This window comes from Drosophila pseudoobscura, chromosome 3 (assembly GCF_009870125.1).
Source record: "Drosophila pseudoobscura strain MV-25-SWS-2005 chromosome 3, UCI_Dpse_MV25, whole genome shotgun sequence".
Classification (NCBI taxonomy): Eukaryota; Metazoa; Arthropoda; class Insecta; order Diptera; family Drosophilidae; genus Drosophila; species Drosophila pseudoobscura.
The window spans coordinates 21,891,795-21,915,933 of NC_046680.1; the positions used below are offsets into that span (position 1 = coordinate 21,891,795).

At 47.7% G+C, this 24,139-nt stretch overlaps 4 protein-coding genes across 11 annotated transcripts in view; 1 reads left to right on the forward strand and 3 right to left on the reverse strand.

Annotated features, from left to right (window-relative positions):
* Positions 1-10,734, forward strand: part of jing (AE binding protein 2 jing) — a 130,363-nt gene extending 119,629 nt beyond the window's left edge. For 3 of the 6 annotated variants that reach the window (XM_033378725.1, XM_033378724.1, XM_033378727.1), the window contains 7 exons: positions 2,409-4,002; positions 4,121-5,024; positions 5,163-6,351; positions 6,406-6,958; positions 7,030-7,177; positions 7,247-7,424; positions 7,487-10,734. In XM_033378725.1, the coding sequence (XP_033234616.1) occupies positions 2,409-4,002; positions 4,121-5,024; positions 5,163-6,351; positions 6,406-6,958; positions 7,030-7,177; positions 7,247-7,424; positions 7,487-7,913 (4,993 nt within the window). In that variant the 3' untranslated portion in view covers positions 7,914-10,734. Of the gene's footprint in view, positions 1-1,909; positions 2,143-2,238; positions 2,258-2,408; positions 4,003-4,120; positions 5,025-5,162; positions 6,352-6,405; positions 6,959-7,029; positions 7,178-7,246; positions 7,425-7,486 lie in introns of those variants that run through there. The other 3 variants (XM_002138941.4, XM_033378726.1, XM_033378728.1) reach the window with 3 other exon arrangements.
* LOC6899053 (uncharacterized) lies at positions 8,427-11,616 on the reverse strand. 2 transcript variants are annotated; one of them, XM_002138942.3, is made up of 3 exons: positions 11,271-11,616; positions 11,041-11,214; positions 8,427-10,977 (listed from the first exon to the last, which is right to left on the reverse strand). In XM_002138942.3, exons 1-3 carry the CDS (start codon positions 11,487-11,489, stop codon positions 10,777-10,779), a joined length of 594 nt encoding a protein of 197 aa, XP_002138978.1. In that variant the 5' UTR covers positions 11,490-11,616; the 3' UTR covers positions 8,427-10,776. The 2 variants fall into 2 exon arrangements, with proteins under 2 accessions (XP_002138978.1, XP_033234621.1); XM_033378730.1 differs by having other exon boundaries at positions 8,427-11,214.
* Positions 11,617-13,580: 1,964 nt separating this feature from the next.
* On the reverse strand, positions 13,581-20,937 carry Vha16-1 (Vacuolar H[+] ATPase 16kD subunit 1). Of its 2 annotated transcripts, none has more exons than XM_033378480.1 (4): positions 20,225-20,307; positions 19,924-20,034; positions 15,437-15,626; positions 13,581-15,364 (listed from the first exon to the last, which is right to left on the reverse strand). In XM_033378480.1, exons 2-4 carry the CDS (start codon positions 20,006-20,008, stop codon positions 15,160-15,162), a joined length of 480 nt encoding a protein of 159 aa, XP_033234371.1. In that variant the 5' UTR covers positions 20,009-20,034; positions 20,225-20,307; the 3' UTR covers positions 13,581-15,159. The 2 variants fall into 2 exon arrangements, with proteins under 2 accessions (XP_033234371.1, XP_001361962.1); XM_001361925.5 differs by lacking the exon at positions 20,225-20,307 and adding an exon at positions 20,802-20,937 and having other exon boundaries at positions 13,652-15,364.
* A 759-nt stretch (positions 20,938-21,696) lies between these two features.
* Trap1 (TNF receptor associated protein 1) lies at positions 21,697-23,986 on the reverse strand. Its single transcript, XM_001361926.5, has 3 exons — positions 23,772-23,986; positions 21,949-23,707; positions 21,697-21,881 (listed from the first exon to the last, which is right to left on the reverse strand). The coding sequence occupies exons 1-3, from the start codon at positions 23,902-23,904 to the stop codon at positions 21,707-21,709; spliced, it is 2,067 nt and encodes a 688-aa protein (XP_001361963.1). The 5' UTR covers positions 23,905-23,986; the 3' UTR covers positions 21,697-21,706.
* Between the last annotated feature and the right edge of the window lie 153 nt (positions 23,987-24,139).

Consider the following 24,139-nt stretch of genomic DNA (forward strand, 5'->3'; position numbering starts at 1 on the left):
AATGGACAAATATCCCAGCGTACCAAATTCCATTTCAAATTCATTGAAAGGCTATCTTTTGGGACATGGTTAAGTGATATACAATGTACCGTCGGCAAATTAAAACCGCATTCAAGTCGAATATTTTACTATTTTAAAGTAAAGAAAGATATTGGAACTTTGCCTAACGGGTTCTGAACGGATTTGTACAACTTGTTAAACTGTCAAAAATGCTTAAAAGAAATCCTCTGATATATAAATGCCGTAACCACGAACCTCATACATTCTCAATTGTTTAAAAACTAAATGAAGTTGACATTAATTGCCTAATAATAATTATAATTGTTAATAAAAAGATTTAAGGGAAATGAATAAACCTGGAAATTGAATTCATCGCCCGAGTTCATCAGGAAAGAGGGAAAACCCTTGGAGAACATCAATCTCTCTAATCAGCTTATCATCGCATGAGAAACAACAAAAACAGGAACGACGACCAGCTCGTAATCTGAGAGATCTTTTTGGGGGTAGACAAACATACATAGAACTCACAAAGTGTTTCCGTTTGTGTAGATCTCTAATTCCCGTAGGTAGTCGTAGCCACAGCCGCAGCCGCAGCCGCAGCCGTCGCCGTCTTCGTCTCCGAATGGGTCCCCTGTTAGGGCGACAAACCAGAAAGAAACATAAAATTCAGCACTGGTCCGATGTGTAACCCTCGACCCAACGAAAAACCCAAAAGAACCCAAATCCCGACCCAAACTCCACAAAGCTTAAGCATAATCTCCGCGTTTAACGATGCGACCAACAAGATGGGGCAGGTGGAATGTAAAATGTGCCCCTGCCGCCGCACCCCCGGGATGATATGGTATGATGATATGAAAAGCTAATAAAATATAATGCAAATTCCTGGAAATCATAACGAAGCGAAGCCCCAGAACCAGTGTTGGCTACCACATGACGGGCGATGCAACAGAAAGCACATGCATACAAAGCGAATATTAAAGCAAATCAAAACGAAAGAATGCCCAGCGAACAAACGAACGGAGAACGGAGAACGGAGAACGAAGAAGGGAGAAGGGAGAGAAAGAGGAGTAGAGTAGGAATGAATGTGTGAAAAAAGAACACCGCTCAACGCGTTAGTTCGTTCGTTCGTTCTGTTAATTCCATTAAAGAGTAAATGTGCAGGAGAATCCTTTCAGTTTATGCTTGAACCGACTGAGGTATGCCCTTCCTTCCCTTTGTCCGCTCAAACGAGACGAGAGAATGGCATACGTGTGGCCCGCCCAGGCCCCTTCCACACACCACACTCCACACTCCACGCTCTGCACGCCGCATCCATCCATCCCATGCCACACTCGCGTGAGACCGCTGCTGCTGCTGCTACCTGAAAACCGAACATTTTCCCGCATTAGATTTCGAGTCTCTTGCCCCCGTCGGTTCCTATGCTGCGGCTGTTAGTATGTTGCACGCGGACAAACAGACAATCAGAAAGAAAGAAAGATAACGAAAGACAGAGACATAGAGAGAGACGAGAGACGAGACGAGACGAGAGAGAAAAAACTTTTATTTCTTCCTTTTTGGCTGCTTCTCTCGTGCGTTTTTTCTTGCTGTATTCTTTGCGTGTTTCTCCTCTTCTCTCTTCTCTCTTCGCTCTTCCCTCTTTTTTTTTTGTTTACTTTATGCTTTCGTTTATTTATCGACCCGTTTTGTGTGCTACATACATATGTATGTATGCGAGTGTTGGTCGCTCCGCTCTCTGCGACTCGACTCTCTTTTTCTTTTTGGTTCGTTCTCTCGCAGCATAATTCTTGTTGTTGTTTTTCGTTGCGCTAAAAGGACACATTCCTTTCCTCTGGTGGCAGGCTAACCTTTTAGCGGCCATAGACCGGCCAGAGAGAGGTGCGGAGAGTGCTCTTCATTTGGCAAATGAATTAAATTTAAAAAAGAAATGCGCGCCAAAACGGCTCACAGCAGTCACTATCGATATTTATATCGATATTCTGCCCCTGCCCAGCACTGGCGGGCAAATAAACAACCGTGGAAAAAAGAGGGGCAAAAAAACAACAGCAAAGCGTGTAAAAAAAAGAAAACAAACACACAAACACGAATTCAAGGCGGAAACGCAATGTAATTGCAGAATTGATGAATTAAAACGAGCGCTCGAAGGTGATTCCATTGGAAATTGATGGAGCGAGAGACGCGGGTGTGCGGGTGTTCGAGTGTTCGAGTGTTTGAATGTGCGAGTGTCCTCCTCCAGGGGCTGCCCGTGTCTGGAAAGAAGGTGTGGCTGCGGCCAGTGGAGGCATTGCATCCCAGACATCTCAGCCACATATATTGATTACCACATATGCACATAGTTTAAGCCATTCCATTCGCTACCCGCGTGATAACGCCTTACTTATCGTGTGGTCTCTCTTTGCGTTCTTTTCCAGCGGCGTTGCCACTTCGCTGAGCTGCGCGGACTCCAGCACGGGCTCCAGTGAGGATGCGTCCGAGCCCGGCTCCCCGTACAGTGCGCACTCGCAACTGAGCGACGAACAGCTGACCAAGATGCCGCCCCAGATACTGAGCGGGAGCAGTAGCACTCCCAGCGGCCCGAACAGCTCCTCCACAGCGTCCTCCACCTCCACATCCCACAGCAGCCCGACAGCAGCGCCGGCGACGCCTCCAGCTTCGGCCATTTCCACCCACGGCCACGCCCACATCCACAGCCTCAGCATCAGCACTGCCAAACCCACAACGATGCCGATGGCCATGGCTAACTCCCAGGGGCGACAGCCCAGCCTGCTGCCCACCCTCCAGTGGCCGTGGAACACGAATCTGGGCAGCACCTCCACCGCCGTGCCCGCCGTAGCGGCCAACAAGAAGCGTCCAGCTGGAGGATCGGGACCGGGCGCCGGCGTCGCAGAGGGGAGCAGTCCGGCCTCGGCGGCGGCCAAGAAAAGTCGCTGCGAGCCCCAGGCAGGTAGCGACGCGAGCAAAAGACTGAAGGCGGCGGCCCTTGAGGAGTCGCAGACGAAGATCACCGGTTTCTTCAAGTCCCAGATGAAGCCCTCACCGGGGGGCAAGCTGTCGCCGCCACCCAACGCCATCGCCAGCACAGCCCCTGCCCTGCACCCGGCCAACACGCTGACTATGAGCACGCCCGCCACGACCGCCTCCTTGAACAAGTACTTTAACATTTTGTCGCAGCTCAAGGAGCAGAAACAGCAGCAACAGCAGCAGCTGCAGATGCAACAGCAGGCGACAAAACAGGCCACGCCCAGCCCCGCTGTCCTGGCGCCGCCACAGCCGATTGTGAGTGCAACGACACAGGCGCCACCGCCAGCGTCACTGCCACTGCCACTGCCAGCCAGCCAGACGACTAGTCTGCCCGTTCCGGCTCTCAAGAAGATTGAGCGGAGCACCAAGCAGCCGGCGAAGATCGCCCAGGTGGCGCCCAACCTACGCAAGACGCCCAGCAACGGCAGCAACCACAGCAACTCCTCCTCCAGCTCCTCGTCCTCCACCTCCTCAAACGGCTCCAACAGCTCCCACACGGGGGTGGGCAAGTCGCCGGCCAAGAAGCACGTGGCCATCGCACCGCGAACGCCCGAGATGAAGCAGCAGCAGCAGCAACAACAGCAGCTCCAGCTGCAGGCGCAGGCCGGAAAGGCGGCCATGTCCTACCGTCCGCCGGGCACGAGTCCGGCGCTGAAGCAGAAGATCTCTCCGGCCCCAGGGCCAGCCACCAACACTGCCGCGTGCACCGCCATCACGCATCCGACGACGCCGGCCGCCCCGAGCCCCAACGCCAATCCCAACCCCAATGCGACGCTCTACCAGCTGCCCGTGCAGCTGCCGAATCTAGTCCAACTGCCGCCCCAACTGGCGGCCGCCGCCAACATAATGCAGCTGAACAACGTGGCCAAGGCGGCGATGGCCACGGCAGCGAACAACAATGCGGCCGCCGCACAGGCGGCCCAAGCGGCCCAGGCAGCCGCCGCCCAGTACTTCCTCAACGGAACGGTGTTCAAGCTGCAGCAGGTGTGTAGAGTTTTGCATTCCCCCAAAGTCCGTCACGAATATTATATTGAATTTACCGAGTTTATTTGATTACTTTTCTTTGCCTTTGCGTTGCGACTAATGTGTGCTCCCGCTACAGGTGACAACGGCGACGACTACGACGGCCACCACGGCCACGGCAGCGGCCTCCACGGGCAATCCCTTCGGTCTGCTCAGCGCCAACGAGCTGCAGGACCTGCTGATGAAGCAGCAACAGCAGCAACAGCAACAGCTCCAGCAGCAGCAGCAGCAGCTGCAACTGCAGCAGGCGGCTGCGGCCAAGGCAGCGGCGACCACGCCCTCGCCCAACAGTGCGCCCAACTTCCAGGAGCTGTTCCAACAGCAGATTGCTGCCGCCATCCAGCAGCAGCAGCTGCAGCGACTGGTGCAGGGAGGAGCCGCCGCCGCTGCGGCCCAGCCAGTGTTCATGGCCACGCCGGCGGGTCTCCTGCTCAACGCTGCCACGCTGCCTGCCATGCTGGCCCAGGCGGCGGCAGCCATTGCGGCCAACAATCAGCAGCAGCAGCAACAGCAACAACAACAGCAGCAGCAGCAGCAGCAAAAGGTGGCCGCCACCCTGGCCCTACAGCATCATCAACATCATCAGCAACAGCAACACCAGAGCCTGCCCGCCCTGCAGCCCATGCCCGCCCTGAGCTCCATCTTCGAGCCTTCGACGGAGCAGCAGCAGCAGCAGCAACAGCAACAGCTGCAGATGCAACAACTGATCACTGCCAGCAACAACCATAATGCCTCGAATAATCTAAGTAGCATCAACAGCACTGCCATGCAACTGCACCAGCAGCAGCAGCAGCAGCTGCAACACCAACACCAACACCGGGCGATTGTGAAGCCTCCGAGGCTCAGCTCCAGCCAGCCCCCGCCTCTGGTGACCATCTCGAACTCATCCATGGCCACCAAGCCGCCGATCCTGCCGCGTCGCAAAGTGACGAGCACGTCTTCCACCACGTCGCAGATCTTCGGACTGCGGCCGCCCACCGATGGTAAGTGATCCCGGAGATTTGCAATATCCAAGCATAATCGGGTATGCCTTGATCCATTTTTGCGATGCTGAGCCGAGGTTACGCCTGCAGTCTATTAGATTCCCAGCTAATCTGTATCGTCCCTCTTTTTTACCGCAGATGTTGACCTCAAGAGCAGGACACGCTCCCTGCCACCCAAGACGGCCCCTGCCATTGCCACGCCCACGACACCACCGCCACTAGTGCCCACATCGGCCACCAAAGAACTGTGTCAGCTGCGGAAGAGCACGACCCCAGTGGCATCCGTAGCCACGGTCGCGCTCGCGCTGGCGCCCACTCCCACGACATGTAATCCCACGCCGCCGCTGGTGAGCATTGCGCCCTCGAAGCTGACGCCCACGCTGAGCATGGCGAAGGTCCAGGTGCCGGCCCTAAAGTTGGGCACCAGCACCAGCAGCAGCAGCAGCAGTAGCAGTAGCATCAGTGGCGGTGGCGGTGGCGGTGGCGTCACACCCGATCTCTTTGACCTGGTCAAGAACTCGCACGGAGCCATCAGCATCGTGGCCAAGGCGAGCAGCCATCCGCTAACGCCGCTGCCCTTCAGTTCGCCGAGCAGCAACAGCAGCAGCAGCCTCCTGCGATCCTCGCCGGCGCTGTCCAGCTCCAACTCGTGCACGCTGTCGGCCTTCAGCAAGATCAAGGCGGAGCCCTCGGAGGATTCGGCCTCTGCCCTCGTGGCGGCAGTCTCGCTATGCTCCTCGGTCTCCTTCCTGGCCTCGCCCAAGCCGCAGAGCTTTGCCGGCCAGCTGCCTAGCAGCAGGGGCACGGCGGACGTGGTGAAGCACGACCTGCTGCCGGAGTGCAGCAACAGCAACTCGAACTCCAACTCCTGCAGCAGCTACTCCAACAGCGTCAGCTCCGCGGCGGATCTCTCGCTGGAGCCCTCGACGCCCGCCTCCCTCAGCTCGCCCTCGCCGGCGCCGTCGCCCTCGGCTGGCAGCAGCAGCAGCCGGAGGGCTGCCAGTCAGACGGACATGCTCAGCGAAATGGTCACCTCGTCGTGCATCTCCAGCGGGGGCGAGGACTGCTCCCAGACGACCACAGACATGACACAGCCGCCGCCGGAGAAGAGCGAGCCGACGGCCACGCCGCCTCTGATCGCCAGCAGCAACAGCGGAGGAAGCAGCAGCAGCGGGAGCAGCAACTACGACGAGGAGGACGACAAGTCGGTGGGCTCCCTGGAGACGCATCCGACGCACAAGCGGCTGCGGGATCTGCCCACGCCCGAGTCCGGGATCGGGGGCAGCCTGAGCAACAGCGAGAGCAGCAACTCCATCGCGGATGGCATGTAAGTAGATTTCCGAGTGGAGGGAGAACTGCCTTTTTAATTTCTCTTTTGCAGGTCTACCAAATCCGTCTCGGCCTGCCCGCCCACCACTGCCTCGTCCGCGTCCGCGTCCGCTTCCGGCTCGGACAGCAACTCCCTGGCCAGCAACGCACCATCGCCCGAAGCTCCAGACTCCCTAGACTCGAGCTCCCCGTGCCCCACGCCGGCCAGCAGCACGGAGTCCACGATGGTGGACACGGCCCTGGCCGAATTCGCCAGCAAGAGCCTGCCCAAGTGCGCCATTTCGCCGATCCTCTCGCAGCCAAAGACCATCCGGTTCCCGGCTGGAGCCGGCGCCGGCGGCAAGGGCGGAAAGCGGCACGACGGCGTCTGCTACTGGGACAAGTGCAACAAGAAGCACGAGAGCAACTCGAAGCTGCTGGACCACATGCAGACGCACCACGTGAACACCCAGACGGGGCCCTTCGCCTGCCTCTGGGTGGGCTGCAAGGTGTACAACAAGGAGTCCTGCTCGCGGCGCTGGCTGGAGCGCCACGTCCTCTCCCACGGCGGCTCCAAGCAGTTCAAATGCATTGTCGAGGGCTGCGGAATAAGGTTCGGTTCACAGGTAAGTGTTCTCGCTAGAGATTCGCAAGAGATTCCTTCCCTCTAACCATGTCTATGCATCCTGTGCTCCAGCTGGCTCTGCAGAAGCATGTGAACAATCACTTCAATGCCACTGACAACGTCAAGGAGAGCGCCAGCAAGCGCACCTCCGATCCCCCCGTGCCCAAGCAGCTGCGGAAGAACGGCAAGAAGCTGCGCTACCGCCGACAGCCCTTCTCAGGTGGGTGTCCCGCAAAGCCATCCAAGACCTTTCTTCAACTTCGTCTAATCCCGTCCAAATCCTTTGCAGCTCGCATGTTCGACTTCTTCGACACGGGCATCATGGAGGGGCTGCAGCATCGCCTGCGCCAGATCAGCACGCTCACCAACGGCTCCCAGGCCATCACCTTCCAGGGCCAGTGCCTGATGCGGAGGCGCAACAGCCAGGGTGGCCACGATTGCTTCGTGCGTTGGTCCCCGCGCGAGATGTAAGTGCCTCTCGACGGATATCTGTTTTAGACAATGCATAATCCCTTTTTCTTCGACACAGAATATCTGACGAGTGGTTGCCCGAGTGTCCGAATCGGACGCGCTGCCACACGAAGGTGGTGCAGATCAAGCACATGCGTCCAGCGGAGAAGACCCGCGTGGACAGCCTTCTGAGTACGGCCTTCAGGCTGCGCTACGACGCCCAGCTCTTTGCCGACGACTACAATGTGAACGAGCTGCAGGAACTGGGCGCGGTGACTAGTGACTGCGAGGATGACGATGAGGAGGACGAGAATGATGAAGAGGACGATGAGGAGGAGGAGGACGATGGCGTCTCTGCGACGGTCAGCTCGAGGACTGCCAGCAGTGGGACCGTGTCCAGCTACCAGCAGGTGCTCAGCATTGCCAAACTGCAGATGCAGCAGCGTCGCAAGCACCCCCGCAAACCGCCCAAGATGGTGGCCACGGATGCTCTGGTGCCCATTTAAGAACCACAGAACAGCAAGCAAACGCAGAAAAGCAAAAGTATTCTCTAAGTAATTAAACACACAGAAAAACCACAAGCGACAAACGAGTAAACAGTGACAACTAGAATAGATTTTCTACGATCTAAGTTAAGCCATCATACCATATGCTATATAGATCTATTAACACACGGACACAGCCACAGCCACCATCTAGGGTGCAGTGCACCATCCCATAGACAGGGCCCGCTTCGTTCAGTTGCCCCAGCTGTCCCATTTGCTCCATTTGATCGATCATCCTTCGGTCGCTGTTAATTGTACATACATTTATCGCATATAAGAAATCCGAGTCAGAAGATCCTGTGGCCACCTTATCGCAACCCACCCGCGCGTTCGAGCAACTGTTATGAACAAATGTCTTAAGTTGTAACGTCTCTAGTTGTAGGTTTTAGCCCTTAGTTAATTGTACATTTTGATAGAGCCCATAGGGAGTATGGACTATGGAGTACGGAGTGGACAAGACTTGTTTGTTTCTAATGTATTTTTTATTAGTTTATCGTTTATCAACACGTTTTATTTCGTTAGTTCGTTTCGTTCGTTCTATTGTTGTAGTCGTACCTTTAGGACCTGGCCAAAACATCCAACCACGCACACAACCCTCTTCTTGGCTCGGCTCGTGGGCCAACGGGTTAACTTTAAAATAGAGCAGAGAGAGGGAGAGAGCAAAAGCAAAGGCAAAAGGCGGTAGAAGGTAGAAAAAGAAGCAAAGAACACAAGACTTGAAGCATTTACAAAAGCTATAATAAGCTGCATCAAATATTTGTAAAACATTTTGTACTCAATTCGAACAGCAATGCAAACACCATTTTTAAGCCTAGGCCCCGAGACACGATTGATTATCCATTAAGTTAGTGCAAATCCCATGCAAAACTCGTCTCCAAGAGGAGCAGTCTGTACATAATATATTATATATCATTAACTAGTTTCGCTCTTAAGCCCTTAAGCCCCTAAACCTACCTTAAACCTAAACGAATCATTTAGAACCTAGCCAAGGTAAAAATAAAGTTATCGAAAGGAGCAGCAGAGCCACACAGCATACACACACACACACATTAGAGCGATGTATCCTATCCTATCTATTCTTTTCACTGATTTTGCTGTTGGTTTTACATACATATGTACATACATATCTGAACGGCAGACCCATATAAAAGAAAATTCGCCTTAACAGTAAAAGTAATTTATAATTCTTTCTACGCCAATGAATTTATAAGTGAATTTTTAACGTAAGTAAAACCAAAAGCAACCAAACGTAAACTGAATATCGAAAACGAAACCGAAACCGAAACCGAGTACTCAACACTGCCAAAAAATGTAATTGAACAACATGAACCACACAGTTGTTAGGAACGACTGATATATTTAGAGTGCAAGGAGTCGGAGATGCCCCAATGGCAATCCTTTTTCAATATGTTGCAACCATAAAACTGCCCAAAAGAGAGATGTGTATCATAGCTACATATATCATCTGAGTATCTGAGTGTTGTCTGAAGATAGTGTAGATGCGTCTCTGTGCCCCAATTAGTTTTAGCCGATAATTGTATACAAGAATCAAATATATATATATATGTATACACGAATCTATATGCGACCCCCCCTAGCTTTTATAGAACCTGATGATCGTATGGAAAGCAATACTTTACATAATACTTTATAATCGCTGATCGAGTTTAGTTCTTCCATTCGGTTCCACTTTCGATGCCTTTCACCCAAAATTGTTCAAGGCTTTGTATGGCAACAAAAACACAAGAGAATCTAAAACTAAAAAAAATTACTAAGACGGAAAAAGCGGAAAGGAAAAAGATTAACATGAAGAAGAAGATGAAAATGAAGATATAGAAATTCAAATAAAATAAAACTACCTCAAATTTTTGCAAGCATAGAACGAACACACAAAAAAGAAGAATTTTTCGAGACAAATTTTCTAGAGCAAACAAAGTATTGTATTGTATGTAGGAACAGAACAGCATTACGAGTATATGTACTATATATTGTATTTAAAGAGTTCAGCAAAAAGTGTATTCAGGAACCGAAAGAACAACAACAACAAGGGAAAGCATAGACACGTAGGACACACATACAAAATGTAGGCTAATTCCATATTTTGCTAATATAACGTACAGTACAGTCTATACGAGTATACAGTGTGTAGGATAAGCCAAACTCCAGTTATCCCGGCTATCAGTTATCAGTATATCGACTCTTTCGTTTGATTTCATAATTTTGGGTGTTTCGCTGCCCTGCCCCGCCCGCTGTTTTGCCCAGTTTTTTTAGTTTCTGTACATAGAGGGACGGGACTTATCCAGTGCGAGATATATATAGACATGTATTCGATATATCATAAACATAACGTTAATATTACAAACCGCTTTAATGAATTGCAGAGGGAACTCAATTATGAATCCATTATCATTAGCAGACGTACTACGTACATATATACCACACGTACGTACGTACGTACGGGTGTGTTTCTGCAGCTAACAATATTTTCGATTATGGCCAAGCAACAGTTGAGTTTACATTCGTATCCGTACGGGCATATGCAGTTGCAGATGCAGATACAGATCCCAGAGCCAGACCTCAACTGCAGTTGATTCAAATGTATCTAATTTAATCAAAACAAAATATATATATATTATATGAACTATATATACACACAAACAGAACACAGAACAGAACACACGGCATAGTATATACAAGTGGACTCAAACAGACACTGAAACCGAACGAGAACATGTAAACGCGCTGAGAAATGAAAATATATAGAAAGAAAATAATGAAAAAACTTCCAATTATCAGTTTTATTCCGAATACATCCTGAGATATCTTAGGACTCCTGGGCCTTAGGTCTGGGCCTTTTCTTGTTCTTCACCGGCAACATGGACTGCAAATAGAACTTGACGGTGCCCACATACTCGCTAATGCTGGAATTCCTATCCACGATAACGGCACTCACCTGGTAGAGGCCAAGTGGAAAGGGTGGTACTAATGATGGGTCCAGATAACCATTCCGGGCAAATAGGTGACCCTGAGTAAACGGAGCAGATGTCAGTGATATCTCACAAGGGAGCGCAAGAAACACAACCCATACCGAAATCGGGAAGGAGTGGTTGACGTTTGTGAAACGCTGCAACATCTTCCACATGATGACACCGTAGGGCAGGAAGCTCCTCCTAGATATCACGTCACCTACGTTAACAGAAACATCCACCAGGAAAGGCTTCCACTGGTTGCTATAGTCCCTCTTGAAGAGCTGCAACCGAATCTGGCAGAGATGGGCGATCACTTTTGGCCCTGACTAGCTGTCTTCTTCCAGCTTACCACAGGGTTATACAGTGGGACGGGGAGGTAACAATCCATGTTAGCGATGGCCCTAGTCCAGTTGACGGCTTTTAGATTGCAGGAGATATTTTTCACACGCTCCGGGTTTCCGACGCACTCTATGTTTGTCATCTTGTACACCAACTGTTCATCGCAGCTCGCTTCTTTACCGCTGAGGCGGCAGCAGAAGAATATGAGTACCACCAGTTCGGTCTGCATTGTCAAAAGTATCTGTATTCGGTTTGTAAATTTTCTTAATTTTGTGCGTAATCGAATACTAATATATTTTTAATGGCGACAATATCAATAACGTTGATTTGTAGCATTAATAGGAACTATGCATTTATACAATAAATTTAAATGTTGTTTTGAAATAGTATTAAATTTATATTGTAAAAAAATATCTGCTAATATCTGCTATCCGGATCAGATATCGAAGCACGCGAGGCGACAGCACCTTGGGGATAGCACGACCCAAATTGCTTAGTTGCCTGTTAAAAAGGCTATATCCTTTTTGTCCTTGACGTCAATCTAGGTCCAAAGGATCGGGGATAGGGATGGTGGAGCTTAGCAATTAAAAGTTAAACAGGCAATATCCTAGTTGTCTCCAAACGATCGGCGATGTTCGCACGATCACAAGGTGACATAAAATATCCTGATCGGACAAGAAATGGATAAGGAAAGTGAGTATATATAAGTGGGGAAAATATCCTTGATCATTATTCCTTAATAAATAATTCGTGAAATCATGGGGTTTCATCCGATCACAGGAAACCACAGGAACGCCCAGATCGGACCACAAACAGCCGAGAAAACTACATATGTACTATGTATGGATAGGGATCGAAGTCCTTATTCATGGATTAAGAATATTTTTCCGATCACGGGAAGCCGTCGTTCGCCCAGATCGTCCCACACATAAGGATGTGACCGGAGAAAATATCCCCGATCCTCGACAAGGACTCCATCAAATCAAGGATTTTCTTGCGATCACAAGAAACCGTCGCACGCCCCGATCGGACGAGAAACCATCCTCAATTTGATGCCGCTCAAAACCGAGATTTTTCGATTTTCGGATCTGGGCTACCAGGCGAACAGAAATCAGCAGAAAGCAACTTTAAAGAATGCACAAAATGTTGCATACTTTTAGGGTCCCGAAAATTTTTTCAAATAAAAACCAGATACCTTCTGCTGACTTCTGTTGGCCTGGTACCCTAGATAGAAAATTCTCGTTTTCTGCCATTTAAGCGGGTGGAAGATTGAGGCCAGATTGGTTTTCTTGTTTTCTCCGTTATTTGTGGGCCGATCCGGGCGTGATATGGCTTCCTGTGATCAGAAAAATATCCTTGATTGATTTTTGAGTCCTTATCAAGGATCAATGATTGAGGATATTTTCTCCAGCCATATATATCTTTTTTCCTGATCCTCAATGGGAACACTATCAAGGAACGGCATGAGACCAAGCCAGATTTGCGCTCCTATCGAATCTTTCAGAGTGTTGAGCTAAAAAACCAAAAAGCGTAAGACACCCTTACAAAACGCAGTTTTTTTTGGAAATTAGAAATTACAATTTATTTCATACAATGTCTGTTGTTGGTTTTTTGCTTTCTTCGGATGTTGTTTCGAATACACAGTTACAGTTTCTAAAACCTAATCTTCGATTGCATATGGGTAGGTATGGGGTTCGGGTGTATACAGAGTGGGAATACGGGGGAACACATGCTCACAAATAACAATAATAATTCGTGACACAATTTGATCGCATAAATCTAACAAAATACATATAAACGGATTCCACACAGGATTTGCTCGTATAACAATTGGGTTCTATATGGGTTTCTTCGAATTGTCAACCAATGGATCGATCGCACCTGCTCCAAATCCAGCAACCTCCGTCACCACTCCACAAAGTGAACACGACGCGGGCGCTGCAGCTTTGGGGAGCAGCGGAGGAGCTGGGAATGGATCGGTACGAAACATTCTTATATACAAATGCTAATTGTTTAGATCTCGAGGTGTGTGTTGTTGCTTTTGTCTTTTTGTGCATATTTTGTTGTTGGTTTTGCATTATTGTGGGGGCGGGAGGCAGGCGCAGTCGGAATGACCACCGCCCCGGGATGGTGACGCCTCCGCACAGGTCAGACGCCTCCACATTCTCAGCATCTTGAATGCATCGGCGACCGACGGGCAGAGGATGATGTCGCCTCCTCGGGAACGGCGCTCGAGCCGCCTATGACGCCTCTCCCTCAACAAATTATTGTTGGTGCTTGCCGCATGCCACATACAAATCGATCGGATCGCTTGATGGTCTTGCTGTCGATAGGTTATAATTTAATTAATGTGTGTTGCTCACATAACTTCTAATTTGTAGGATTTTACAATTTTTTTTGTTGGATTTTCTCGTAGACTTGAGTTTTGGATGATTGGATGTTCGGTTGTTCTGACTGTTGGATGAGGGTTCCATCTGCAACCGCCGTCTACGCGTTTTCTGGGTTTTGCTTGCACGACTTTTGTTTGTTTGTTTGCTGGTTGGTTTATAATTTTGCTACTACAATTTCTCGTTAATATTTTATACATAATATATATTTGATATATATAATTATATTTCTTTACTATACAATAACAGCGGAAAAAGTGTGTGTTGGTTGGTTGTTGTCTTGCTTTTTTCGTACGTTTTTATAACAACTTCTCATGTTAATATGTATAAGTTTAATGATTTCTTGATCTCTTCTCATTTCTATATATATATATTCTGTATATATTATGTATATCAATACCGTAATTGTTGTATTACCGTCTCTTATCACAAAAAATCATAATTATATATATATATAATTTATTATTATTAATTTTTAATGTATTATTCTTAGAATTGAACAATAATTAAAAATAAACATAGGACTTAGTTACGTTTTTGTTTGTTTTTTGTATGTGTGTGTGTTGTGTGTGTGTGTGTGTGTGAATGATTGCATGTAGTTGTAGTGGGTTGCAGTTGACCTTTGTTGAAGTATTGCCAAGTATTACCGCTGTCCAGCCGCAACAGAACCACTCCTCATACTTTAGGACCGGACCCATCTGATGGACCACCCAACTGTTATGAGGTTCCAATCTGCTGCCACAAGAGGCAAGCAGGTGCGCCCAAACAGGCGGAAGGTTCATCGGACGGACAGAGCGATATTTGTTGCAGCGGAGCAGCGGAAGCGGATGTTGTTGCTTTTGCTTGCTTGTTTGTTGGTTGTTTTCGGGGCCCTTTCGCTAAATTTGTTCATCTGGTGCGGCCGCTTGGCCACGTGCCATGTGACACATGCCGCAAGCCGCCTACAAATGTACAAGTTTGTTTTGACAATTGTTGGTTGATTCTTTACAGTTTTTCTTTTTTTAACGAACTTTACATATACACTAAACATTATTTAATAATAATAATGGAAAAAACAAATAACAAAGAGCACACAAATGTGGAGCGCAAAATAATAAGATAAAAAGAGGAGAATTTCTTGATATAGCAAAACTCATAATTATTACAACTTTACGAACTTAACTGCAGATTGTTTGTTTTCCTTGTTAAAGGTTGAATTTGAACGGAAAATAACTAAGCTAAACCAGACGCCAGCAACCCAAAGTGGATCGAACAGGCACTGTCCGGCGGTGCAACACGCGGCGGTACCCTTGCAATCCTCGGGCGACGAACTTTATTCTTCTCTTCTCCGTTGAATCTGTGTTGCTATATACAAACGGACGCCGCCAAAACTGCCACCGCAAGCGCTATGCTCTCGGACTGATGTTGCGATTGATGTTACCTGATTCGATTCTTCCGCGGCTGCTGGTATTGCCGCGCAGACTGCTGGGGCTGTTGTCTATTTGCTGTTGTTGTGTGGTTGAATTGATTGATTTATTTCGTGTACAGGTAGATGGCCACGATCAGACCGTAGAGACCCAACACTTCGGCGAAGATGAGAATCAGGATCATGCCGACGAACAATCTGGGCTGCTGTGCTGTGCCACGGACACCGGCATCTCCCACAATGCCAATTGCAAAGCCAGCTGCCAGGCCGGAGAAGCCCACCGACAGACCGGCACCCAAGTGTATAAACCCTCTGTTGGATAGCCACATGTTTGGAATAGTTAGAAGTCTGAGGAGCTGAAGCAGATTGCTACTGAATATTTACCTAAACAGTGTGTACTTTGAGGGCTCATCCAGCGCGCCGGCAATCAGCACAGCCACGACCAGGCCGTAGATGGCAATGATACCCGCCATGACAACAGGAATGATGGATTTCATGATCAGTTCAGGACGCATCACCGACATGGCAGCAATACCGGTACCAGACTTAGCAGTGCCATAAGCAGCGCCGAGAGCTGTAAGAATAAAGAGGAATAGTAGCATTAGTCTAAAGTTGATCAGATGAAATTTTCTCCCAATCGCAGAGCTAACACTGGTTATTCCTAGACAAACGGTGTGGCAGCGCTTCAGCTGGGGTGACCCTGGTTCATCTATCTACCTTATGTAAGTAACTTCACTCTTTCTAGCAAAATTTTAGCATTGCCTAAAAATGTAATGGCCATTGTTTCATTTGAGCAATTCTGATCGCGAAACGTAACAGTTAGCAGTCACATGATCGTTTATAACTGACGGTTTTCGATGTAAAAAAAAAAACCTCTCGACCCCCCACTCCACATATGTACATTCCGCTCTCCCTTGGAGCAAAATTGTTGTTGCCACTCGCGCTCTGAGGTTTTTTCGCTCTCTAGCTGACAAATTCCGAAAGTCAGGCAAATTTTGATAAGGCCAAGCTAAAGTTTAGACAAGGGAACAAGAGAAAGAGTGGCGTGGCGTGAAGTGGAGAGCGGGACATGAGCGGCGAGAGAATGCCGTGCCAATGATCAGGTAAGTCTCATGGGGGAGCGATTCGATGTATTTCAAAGCATTAATTGAAGTATAAAACCAGTTTCGAATGGCGGTCAATGGTATTTACCAACGTGTGTGTGTGTCTGAGAGTGAGAGCTAATAAATCGAATTAAAACACACACATACAATCGCAATAATGGTAGGCTAAACACTGGTATACTCGTTTATTATGGGTGTAGTGTATTCAGTGCGAACGCAAACAATATCTGAGCGGGAGAGGAGCACGAGCTACAGTAGCGGGCCCTACTCATCGTAGTCATGTGATTTCATGTTAATTAACTTATTTTCCGTCCCAGAGCAAGTTATTTCTACTGAATCAGCGGGAAATTCTTATGAAGAAGACTGGGAAATATTTCCATTCCTTCGATTGTTGCCAGCTACGTCACCGAGCAGGAAAATGGTCGAGTATGGTAATAGAAACCAGAATGAACTTGAATAAACCATTTTATTTCGAATATTCATAAGGTTGGGGCGTTTAACACGAACACGAACACGCACACAGAAATGAAACTGGTCTATTCTATACGAGCATACATATCTAAATGTGCGTAGTTCGGCCCCGCATTACGTTCAATTGAAATTAATAAAGACAAAATTCATTGTAGAATTATTTGGGTTATATAAAAATAAAAGTGGACATCGAGATTTACAATGAATCGACTGATTCACTTTTTCCTATTTTCTATTTGTCCATCTGGAGCAATGTTTCGAGTTCCGACTGTGCAAAGAGCGCAGTCTCAACTGTTATGTGCCCAGTGTGTACACACACAATTTAACCAATATTATCGCTCGCCTGCCGGTGGCATTGACGCACAGCTGTGTATCGATGCCATGCCGCATTTAAATCAGCAAATAATTCAAAAAGTTGGAATGGCATTGACTTATTTGTTTGTTAAGAGCTAAATGCTACTGCTACTGCTATGAATTTCAATTATTCATACATCCACTAACACACATGTACATGCATGCGCATATTCGCATACGTGTGCATATAACATTTATCAAGCGACAGACGGTATCGCAGACGATACTGTGGGCGTCGAGAAATACAAAGAATTGGGAGTGAAAGGAAGGGGAAGAGCAATAGGCACTGGCGACAAAAGAACAAGAATCAACAACAACTGCCAGCACATTCAGAGATAATTATAAAAATGGGGGGAGATAGCGAAATAGTAGAGAAAAGAGAGAAAAAGAGCAAGCAAAACACAGCATCAAGTGAAAAACGAATAAAACAAAAACAAATTGAAGGCGTCACAGTTGAGTGAACGAACAGCAAGGGAGCCGAATAAGAGGAGGGAGAGCCAGAACCGATGAGAGTCGAGAGAAACAAGTGCCATTTTGTTGTAGACAAGTTAAAGTCAAAGGCAGAGGCAGGGACAGAGCCAGCGACAGGGCCAGTGCCAGAGGCCAGAGGAATGCACCAACATGCAAGACAAAATCATGAACAAATTACCTTTGCAGGTGTCCGTCTGTCTTTCCGTCTGTCATTCTCTGTCCTAAAGCTATTTTTTCTGATAATCTTCGGTGCGACAAGAACTAGTAAGGGGTAATAAAGAGATAAGATAAATGTAGAGCTAATTTCTTGATATACTTAAGACAGGGTGTTGCATGGAATTCTCTGGGGCTGGGCCAGGTTCATTGATTAAAATGCAATAGAGAAAGACATGAGCTCATACACGCACACATCGGTCTCTGTTTTTTTTGCCACGTTTTGCTTTCGTTCCCACACAAACACACATATAAAGGTGCATGTAATAAATATTCTATGTACATACATATGTATGTAAAGACAGGTTTATGAAAGTAAATACATGGTCCGTTACGTGTAGGAGCAAATGATGTATTACGATATCATTTTTTACATAATTTACTTGCCAACCACAAGCGGCCGCCTCTGCTTACTACTGTTCTGTGTATACTGTATATCTACTACTATTTCGGGCACTGCGATTGCGCAGGCGGGCGCAGGAGTGTGTAGCTGTGTGTGCTGTGTCATTGTGTGAAGGATTTTCGTGTCACTCGGTGTATTTCTGGACCCGAAGCACAGAGGAGAGGATGGAGTTTGTAGAATATTCACATCATCTACCGCCTCAGCTTCTGATAAGCGAAAGCGGAAAGCAACGCCCATTGTTCGCTCGCTTCGAAATCGGCAATGAGTCAGTCAGCTGAAAAAGTTAACTGCAGTTGAGAGCTAGCTGGAGAGAAGTGGGGTGTAGGAGAGAGAGAGAGAGAGAGGAGCAACTGGAATTCTAGCTCATGTGATCGTGCCGTAAGTTGGCGTTGCCAGACCGGTGAAATTATCGTTGAACAAAAGCTTAAAATTGATTTATGCTATTGACTTAATTACATAAGCTCTTTGGATGCGAGTGATGATATCTGTGTTGCCGGGGCACGTATGTATCAGCAGCGTATCTACGGACCTACGATGATAATAGGCCAAGCAAACATTTGGGAAAGGCAACCTTCTTCTTGATTACCACCACCCCACAGAACGGCAGGAGCTGGGGGAAGGTGCAAATCACAAGACAAGTTTCCGACGCATGACATAAGAATTGCGTCACAAATGAGTTGATTTGTGAAAAACCATTGCTATATTGAGCGAGAAGGGGGGGGGGGGGGGGGGGTCGTGGCCACCCTCTTCTTACCGGCTGAGCGCGTGCTACTTTGCAGCTACTCTTTTCATATGATGCCTTGCGACACATATCCACTTCCACATCACATCGCTTCAGCACTTGCTATCTTATCAGCCAAGTCAATTGGTAAATAAGCCACTTATCAGTAAGGTAAATACAGAATGAATGGTCTCTGATAAGCCCGAAAAAACGATCATACCCTAGAGCATGTGATGTCTACAGGTATTCGATTGATCATGCATTCAGTGATTTTGGCATGTGATTACCGAACGGGTGGCAGGGGGAGAACAAAATATCTACAAGTTTGTGGACATTACAAGGAGAGGAGGCAAACATTTGTCGGCTAAGGGGAATTAAGTGCATTACAATGTCAGTGTGATTGTGACACGTGCCCCATTTTTGCCTCAAAGAGGGTTTCCCCGCCATTGGAGGCTCCACATTTTGCATCAATCATTATGTTACTCTAACCAATAAATGGAGGAGGAAAAAACTTAAGTATGGCAACACTGTCGTTCTGGTCTTGTGACTGTTGTGTGAAAAGGAAAGCGAGCTTCATAAACTTCACAAAAAACAGTAACTCTTACACACGCACACACAAACACATATGCATCCAATGCCAAATGCGAGAGAGTGCGCAGCGAGCGAGAGGAGAGAGAATAGTTGCTCTCCATTATTAATTTGTGTGTGTGTTGTGTCGACGTGTGAGTAATGCCGTTTTTAGCATGTTCAAAAAGGCGAAATTTCTAATTTGGCTACTGCGAATAAAACGTAATTACAAGCTGCCAAATTTCAATGAAAAATTAATACAACCTGCGTGGTGTTTTGTTTCCTTTGTGGAGAAACTAACTTTTCTGGCTAAAACATGGTACATTTTCTGCCAGTCACGCGCATACTAACGCGTGGACCGCTTCTTTGTGTGCGTACGACATCTATCTGTATTCTTGGTTCTACACACTTGCCGCTATTTCGCGGTACACACACACGCATTGGTTTTCTCAGCTACTGGTGCTCCCTGCTTCTCCTACTCTTCTTCATCCACCTTTTACGCCATACGAAATGTTCGATTTTTTTTTTCGGACCAGGAGGATGTTTAATTTTAGTGGATCACACTTACCCGAAAAGATGATGGCGGAGGCTGCGCCCATAACACCGAAGAAGGGGCCATAGATGGGGTTGTCGCTGGTCACTTCCGAAGACATTTTGCTTTGTTTTGTGTTTTTTTAGGCTACAAATGAAAAGCGAGATTTTATTTCGTTTCGCTGCTGATTGCACTTTGTTTTCTTTCGGCGTTTTGCACGGCTAAATGTTATGCGCGTTCTTTATATGTAGGTTGTATGCGATGCTTTGAGTCGAAACAAAGTATTTATATTATATATACAATATATGTGTGCTGTATATGTAAAAAATTTCTTTACGCTGCTCTGCGAACCACAATGCTTGCTGCTTCCACGACGAGTGAGCCCGCAGACCGCAAAATGAATCGAGACTATGAAGACGAGAGGAGACTCGTCAGATTATTGAATTTTATCGCGAGAGTTGAGTGCGTTGTGTCATGTCATGTGCCTGTGTGAGTGAGAGCGTGAGCGCATGACAAGAAGTAAGTTCATTTGGCAATGGACTGGAAAAATACACGAACGCACACACACACACACACACACAGAGAGAGGAACAGGCAAAGCCAAAGGCACATGGAAGTCCCTTAAGGTTGCTTTCGTTGAAAAAACTTAATACTTTCGCGTTTTTCATATTGTTTTACTGGGTCTTATCCTTTTTTCGTTTTCATTTTGCGATCTCGGCGAAAACTCACACACATACACGATCTCTGCCGTTTTCTCATGATCTTGTGTGTGTACGTCATGAGGCAGTTTGTACAAAAACTTGTAAAAACTCGAAACAACTGTCGCAGGAGCAATGCAGATTAGATGAACTTTTTTTTTTATTGGACCTCATATGACCCTCTAATCGTCGTTGGTTTTATTTGTTCACACTCACGTGATTAGAAATCTAATTAAAAGCAATGTGCTGCTCTGTGGCTGGCCTCTTCGGGTTGCTGCTGGCTGCTTGGCGACTAAAAGCGGATAACGGCACTGAACTCCAACGAGATATTTTTCGTACCTTTTATAAACTTTAGTCACGGGGCAGTGGTAACGTGCATGTGACCGCGGACCAGTGCTGCCAACTTTTCAACAGGAAAAGAAGCTGTGTTTACTTGAAGATATCGAAAAAAAAGCTAAACATTTTCAGAAACAGAAAAAAACCCTATGTTATGGTTTTAGCAATTTTTCATTGAAGTGATATTAAATATGTTTTTTACAGCATTTCCATCAACTCATGTAGCTCTGCGGAATTAGCTTCAATTTCAGGTCAAGATATGCGGTGTCCGCCAGACTCTTTATAAAAGTAAGCCTCACACCAAAACTTAGTGCAGTTGGTGATGTTTTCTCTCTTTATTAAATGAATATCGTAGGTACTGATCTACTCTAAAATTGCAATAATTCCGTTTTTCTTAGCGTACAAGATTTTGACGTCAACCTGTTTTTAAATTTCTAAATTATCTGGTAGTGGTGGTATTGGCAAAAATCGTTAAAAAATAATGATGAACCTGCCACATTTTAACACTTTTTATGTATTCCCGCTTGCCGCAATTCACAATTTTTTCCTCAGTTGGCTTCAAAAAAAGCCAGATTTGACGGGAAAAAACAAACGCGACAGCCGATGACAAAACGAAATTAGCCCACTTAGGCCCCCACTATTTAAACAGTTTAACGACTTGAGGTTAATTCTTCTTGTAACCAACAATAGCAATCAAAAACGGTTAAAATTATAACTATTTTCAAATTATATTATAACCTAAATCATAGTGTGTAGATTTACATTTGGGGATTCAGCTGCCTAACTTAGTATTTATCCAGAGCTTTCGTGAGCAGCTCGTTCATGTTGGTCAGAAGCATGCGAGGATCCTCCGCAAGTCCGGCCCCAACCATGGCATTGGCAAAGAGCTGCTTGGTAATCAACTTGGCTAACTCGGTGTCACTCTCGCGCAGCTTGTTCAGCTTCTTGATAATGGGATGTCTGAAAAGGCGGAAACCGAAGGATTAAGGGCTGAGGATACAACAGACAACAGAGGTGTCCCACTCACTTTGGATTGATCTCTAGTTCCGGCTGCAGCAGAGCAAAGCGGTTCTGCTCCGGCACCTGGTGGCTTTGGGTGCGGATGAAGTGACGGGCCGCAGCCATTTCTTCCACGGTGACAACGCAGGGATGTGTGTCCAGGCGGGAGGTGGCTTTCACCTTGACCACTTGGCCTTGGAGCTCGCTCTGAATCCAGGGTATCAAGCTGTCCAGCTCGGAGCGCAACAGGCTGCCCTCGCCGTAGTCAGTGGTTGCACTCGGATCCTTCGAATCTTCCCGCATTTCCTTTTCCACCGAGACCAGGTTCTTCTGCTTGTACTTTCCTAGCTGCATGAGAACGAGTTCATCGTATGGTTCGTAGCAGAAGAGAACAAGTTCGTTTCGCTTTTTCAGGCTCTCGTAGTAGGGCGAGGACTCGGCAAGAACTCGGTTCGGCGCAGCCAAGTAGTAAATGTTTTTCTGCTCAAGGCCGACGGAGGTGTAGTAGTCCTCCAGGGACATGCGTCCCTCGGAACCTTCCGCCTTTGATGAGTCGAATCGGAGGAGCTTGGCTATTTCCTCCTTTTCCGCCGAATCGCTGGAAGTGACGATTCCCTCCTTCAAGAACAGACCATAGTCACGGTAGAAGGACTCGTACTCCTCCGGCTGCTTCTTGGCGCGCTCCTGGAGAAAGCGGATCACCCGTGAGGTCAATACGCTGGAAAGCTTGCGAATGATGCTGCTGTTCTGGAGCAGCTCACGACTCAGATTGAGGGGAATATCCTCAGAATCGACGACGCCCTTTACGAAGCGCAGCCATTTGGGCAGCAAGTGCTCGGTCTTGGATTGGATGAGCACCTTCCGGGTGTACAAAGCCACCCCCGTGTTGCCGTCGCGAGACATCTCGAAGAGTCCAGGCTTTCCCTCGGGGAAGTATAGAAGGGCGTGCACCAGAATGGGAACATCGGCGTTGTAGTGTAGTGTGAATCGGGGCACATCAAAGCTGTTGCTGATGAAGCGGTAGAAGTCATGATGCTGCTCCATGCTGATGCTCTGCGGATCCAGCAGCCACAGGGGCTTGATTTCGTTGGCCTGCTTGCCGTTCAGCAGGATGGGAGAGCCCACAAAATTGCTGTACTTCTTGATGACAGTCCGGATGCGGTCTTCGTCCGCATACTCACGGCAATCGGTCTTCAGGTGCAGTACAATTTTGGTGCCAAAGTCCACGTCTTGGACCTCCTCGATCTGGTAGGTGCCACTGCCGTCCGTTGACCAGCGCAGGCCGGGAGCATTGGGGGTGGCAGCCCGTGTGTACACCTCCACGCGCTGTGCGACAATGAAGGCCGAGTAGAAGCCGACACCGAATTGTCCAATGATGTTGGAAATAGCATCAGACGCCTGCTTCTCGTTCTTCATCTGTTCCAGGAACTGCTTCGACCCGCTGCGGGCGATGGTACCCAGGTTGCTGATGAGCTCTTCCTTGGTCATCCCGATGCCCGTGTCTTGGATGGTAAGCTGCATCTGCGGCTTGTCTGTGGTGATGCGTATCTCCAGAGCCCTATCCTTGCTGGACAGTTCCGCCTCCCCAGTGCTCAGGGCCGTGTAACGGAACTTCTCCAGGGCATCGCTGGCATTCGAGATCAACTCGCGCACAAAAACCTCTTGATCTGAGTAAAGGGAGCGTGCCACAATGTCCAGAAGCTGACGAGTCTCTGCCTGAAACTCGTGCTTGTCCACGGGTGTGTCCGCCTGTTTCGTCTCGGTGGCGAAACGGCGGTACGACACATCTAAAAGCATGGCCCAGAGTTATGTAAATCCGGGTTGCGAACCGCCTTGGTAATGGAGACTTACCGGCCGGCGATCGCTGCCATCCCAGAGCCACATTGAAAGCTGCAGCTGCACATCGATTGCTTTGCCTCAGCACTCCACCCAGGCGGCTGAAATGACGCGCCTGAGCTAGCAGTCCAATTGCCCGCACCGACATTTTGTAGTCCAAGATGTTATTTTTGTTCCTAAAAAATTTTTGTTACGTCGAACGTGTTTCCAGCAGACATATACCAAAATATACCATCTCATTTTCAAAATATACTGGAAATATACCGATGAAACACCGAACTTAGCCCACTTAAGCCCCCTCTATTTAAATGGTTCAACTACTTGAGATAAATTAAACTTAAAAAAAGCCACGATATCTTACCCGATCGTTACCTTCGACTTGA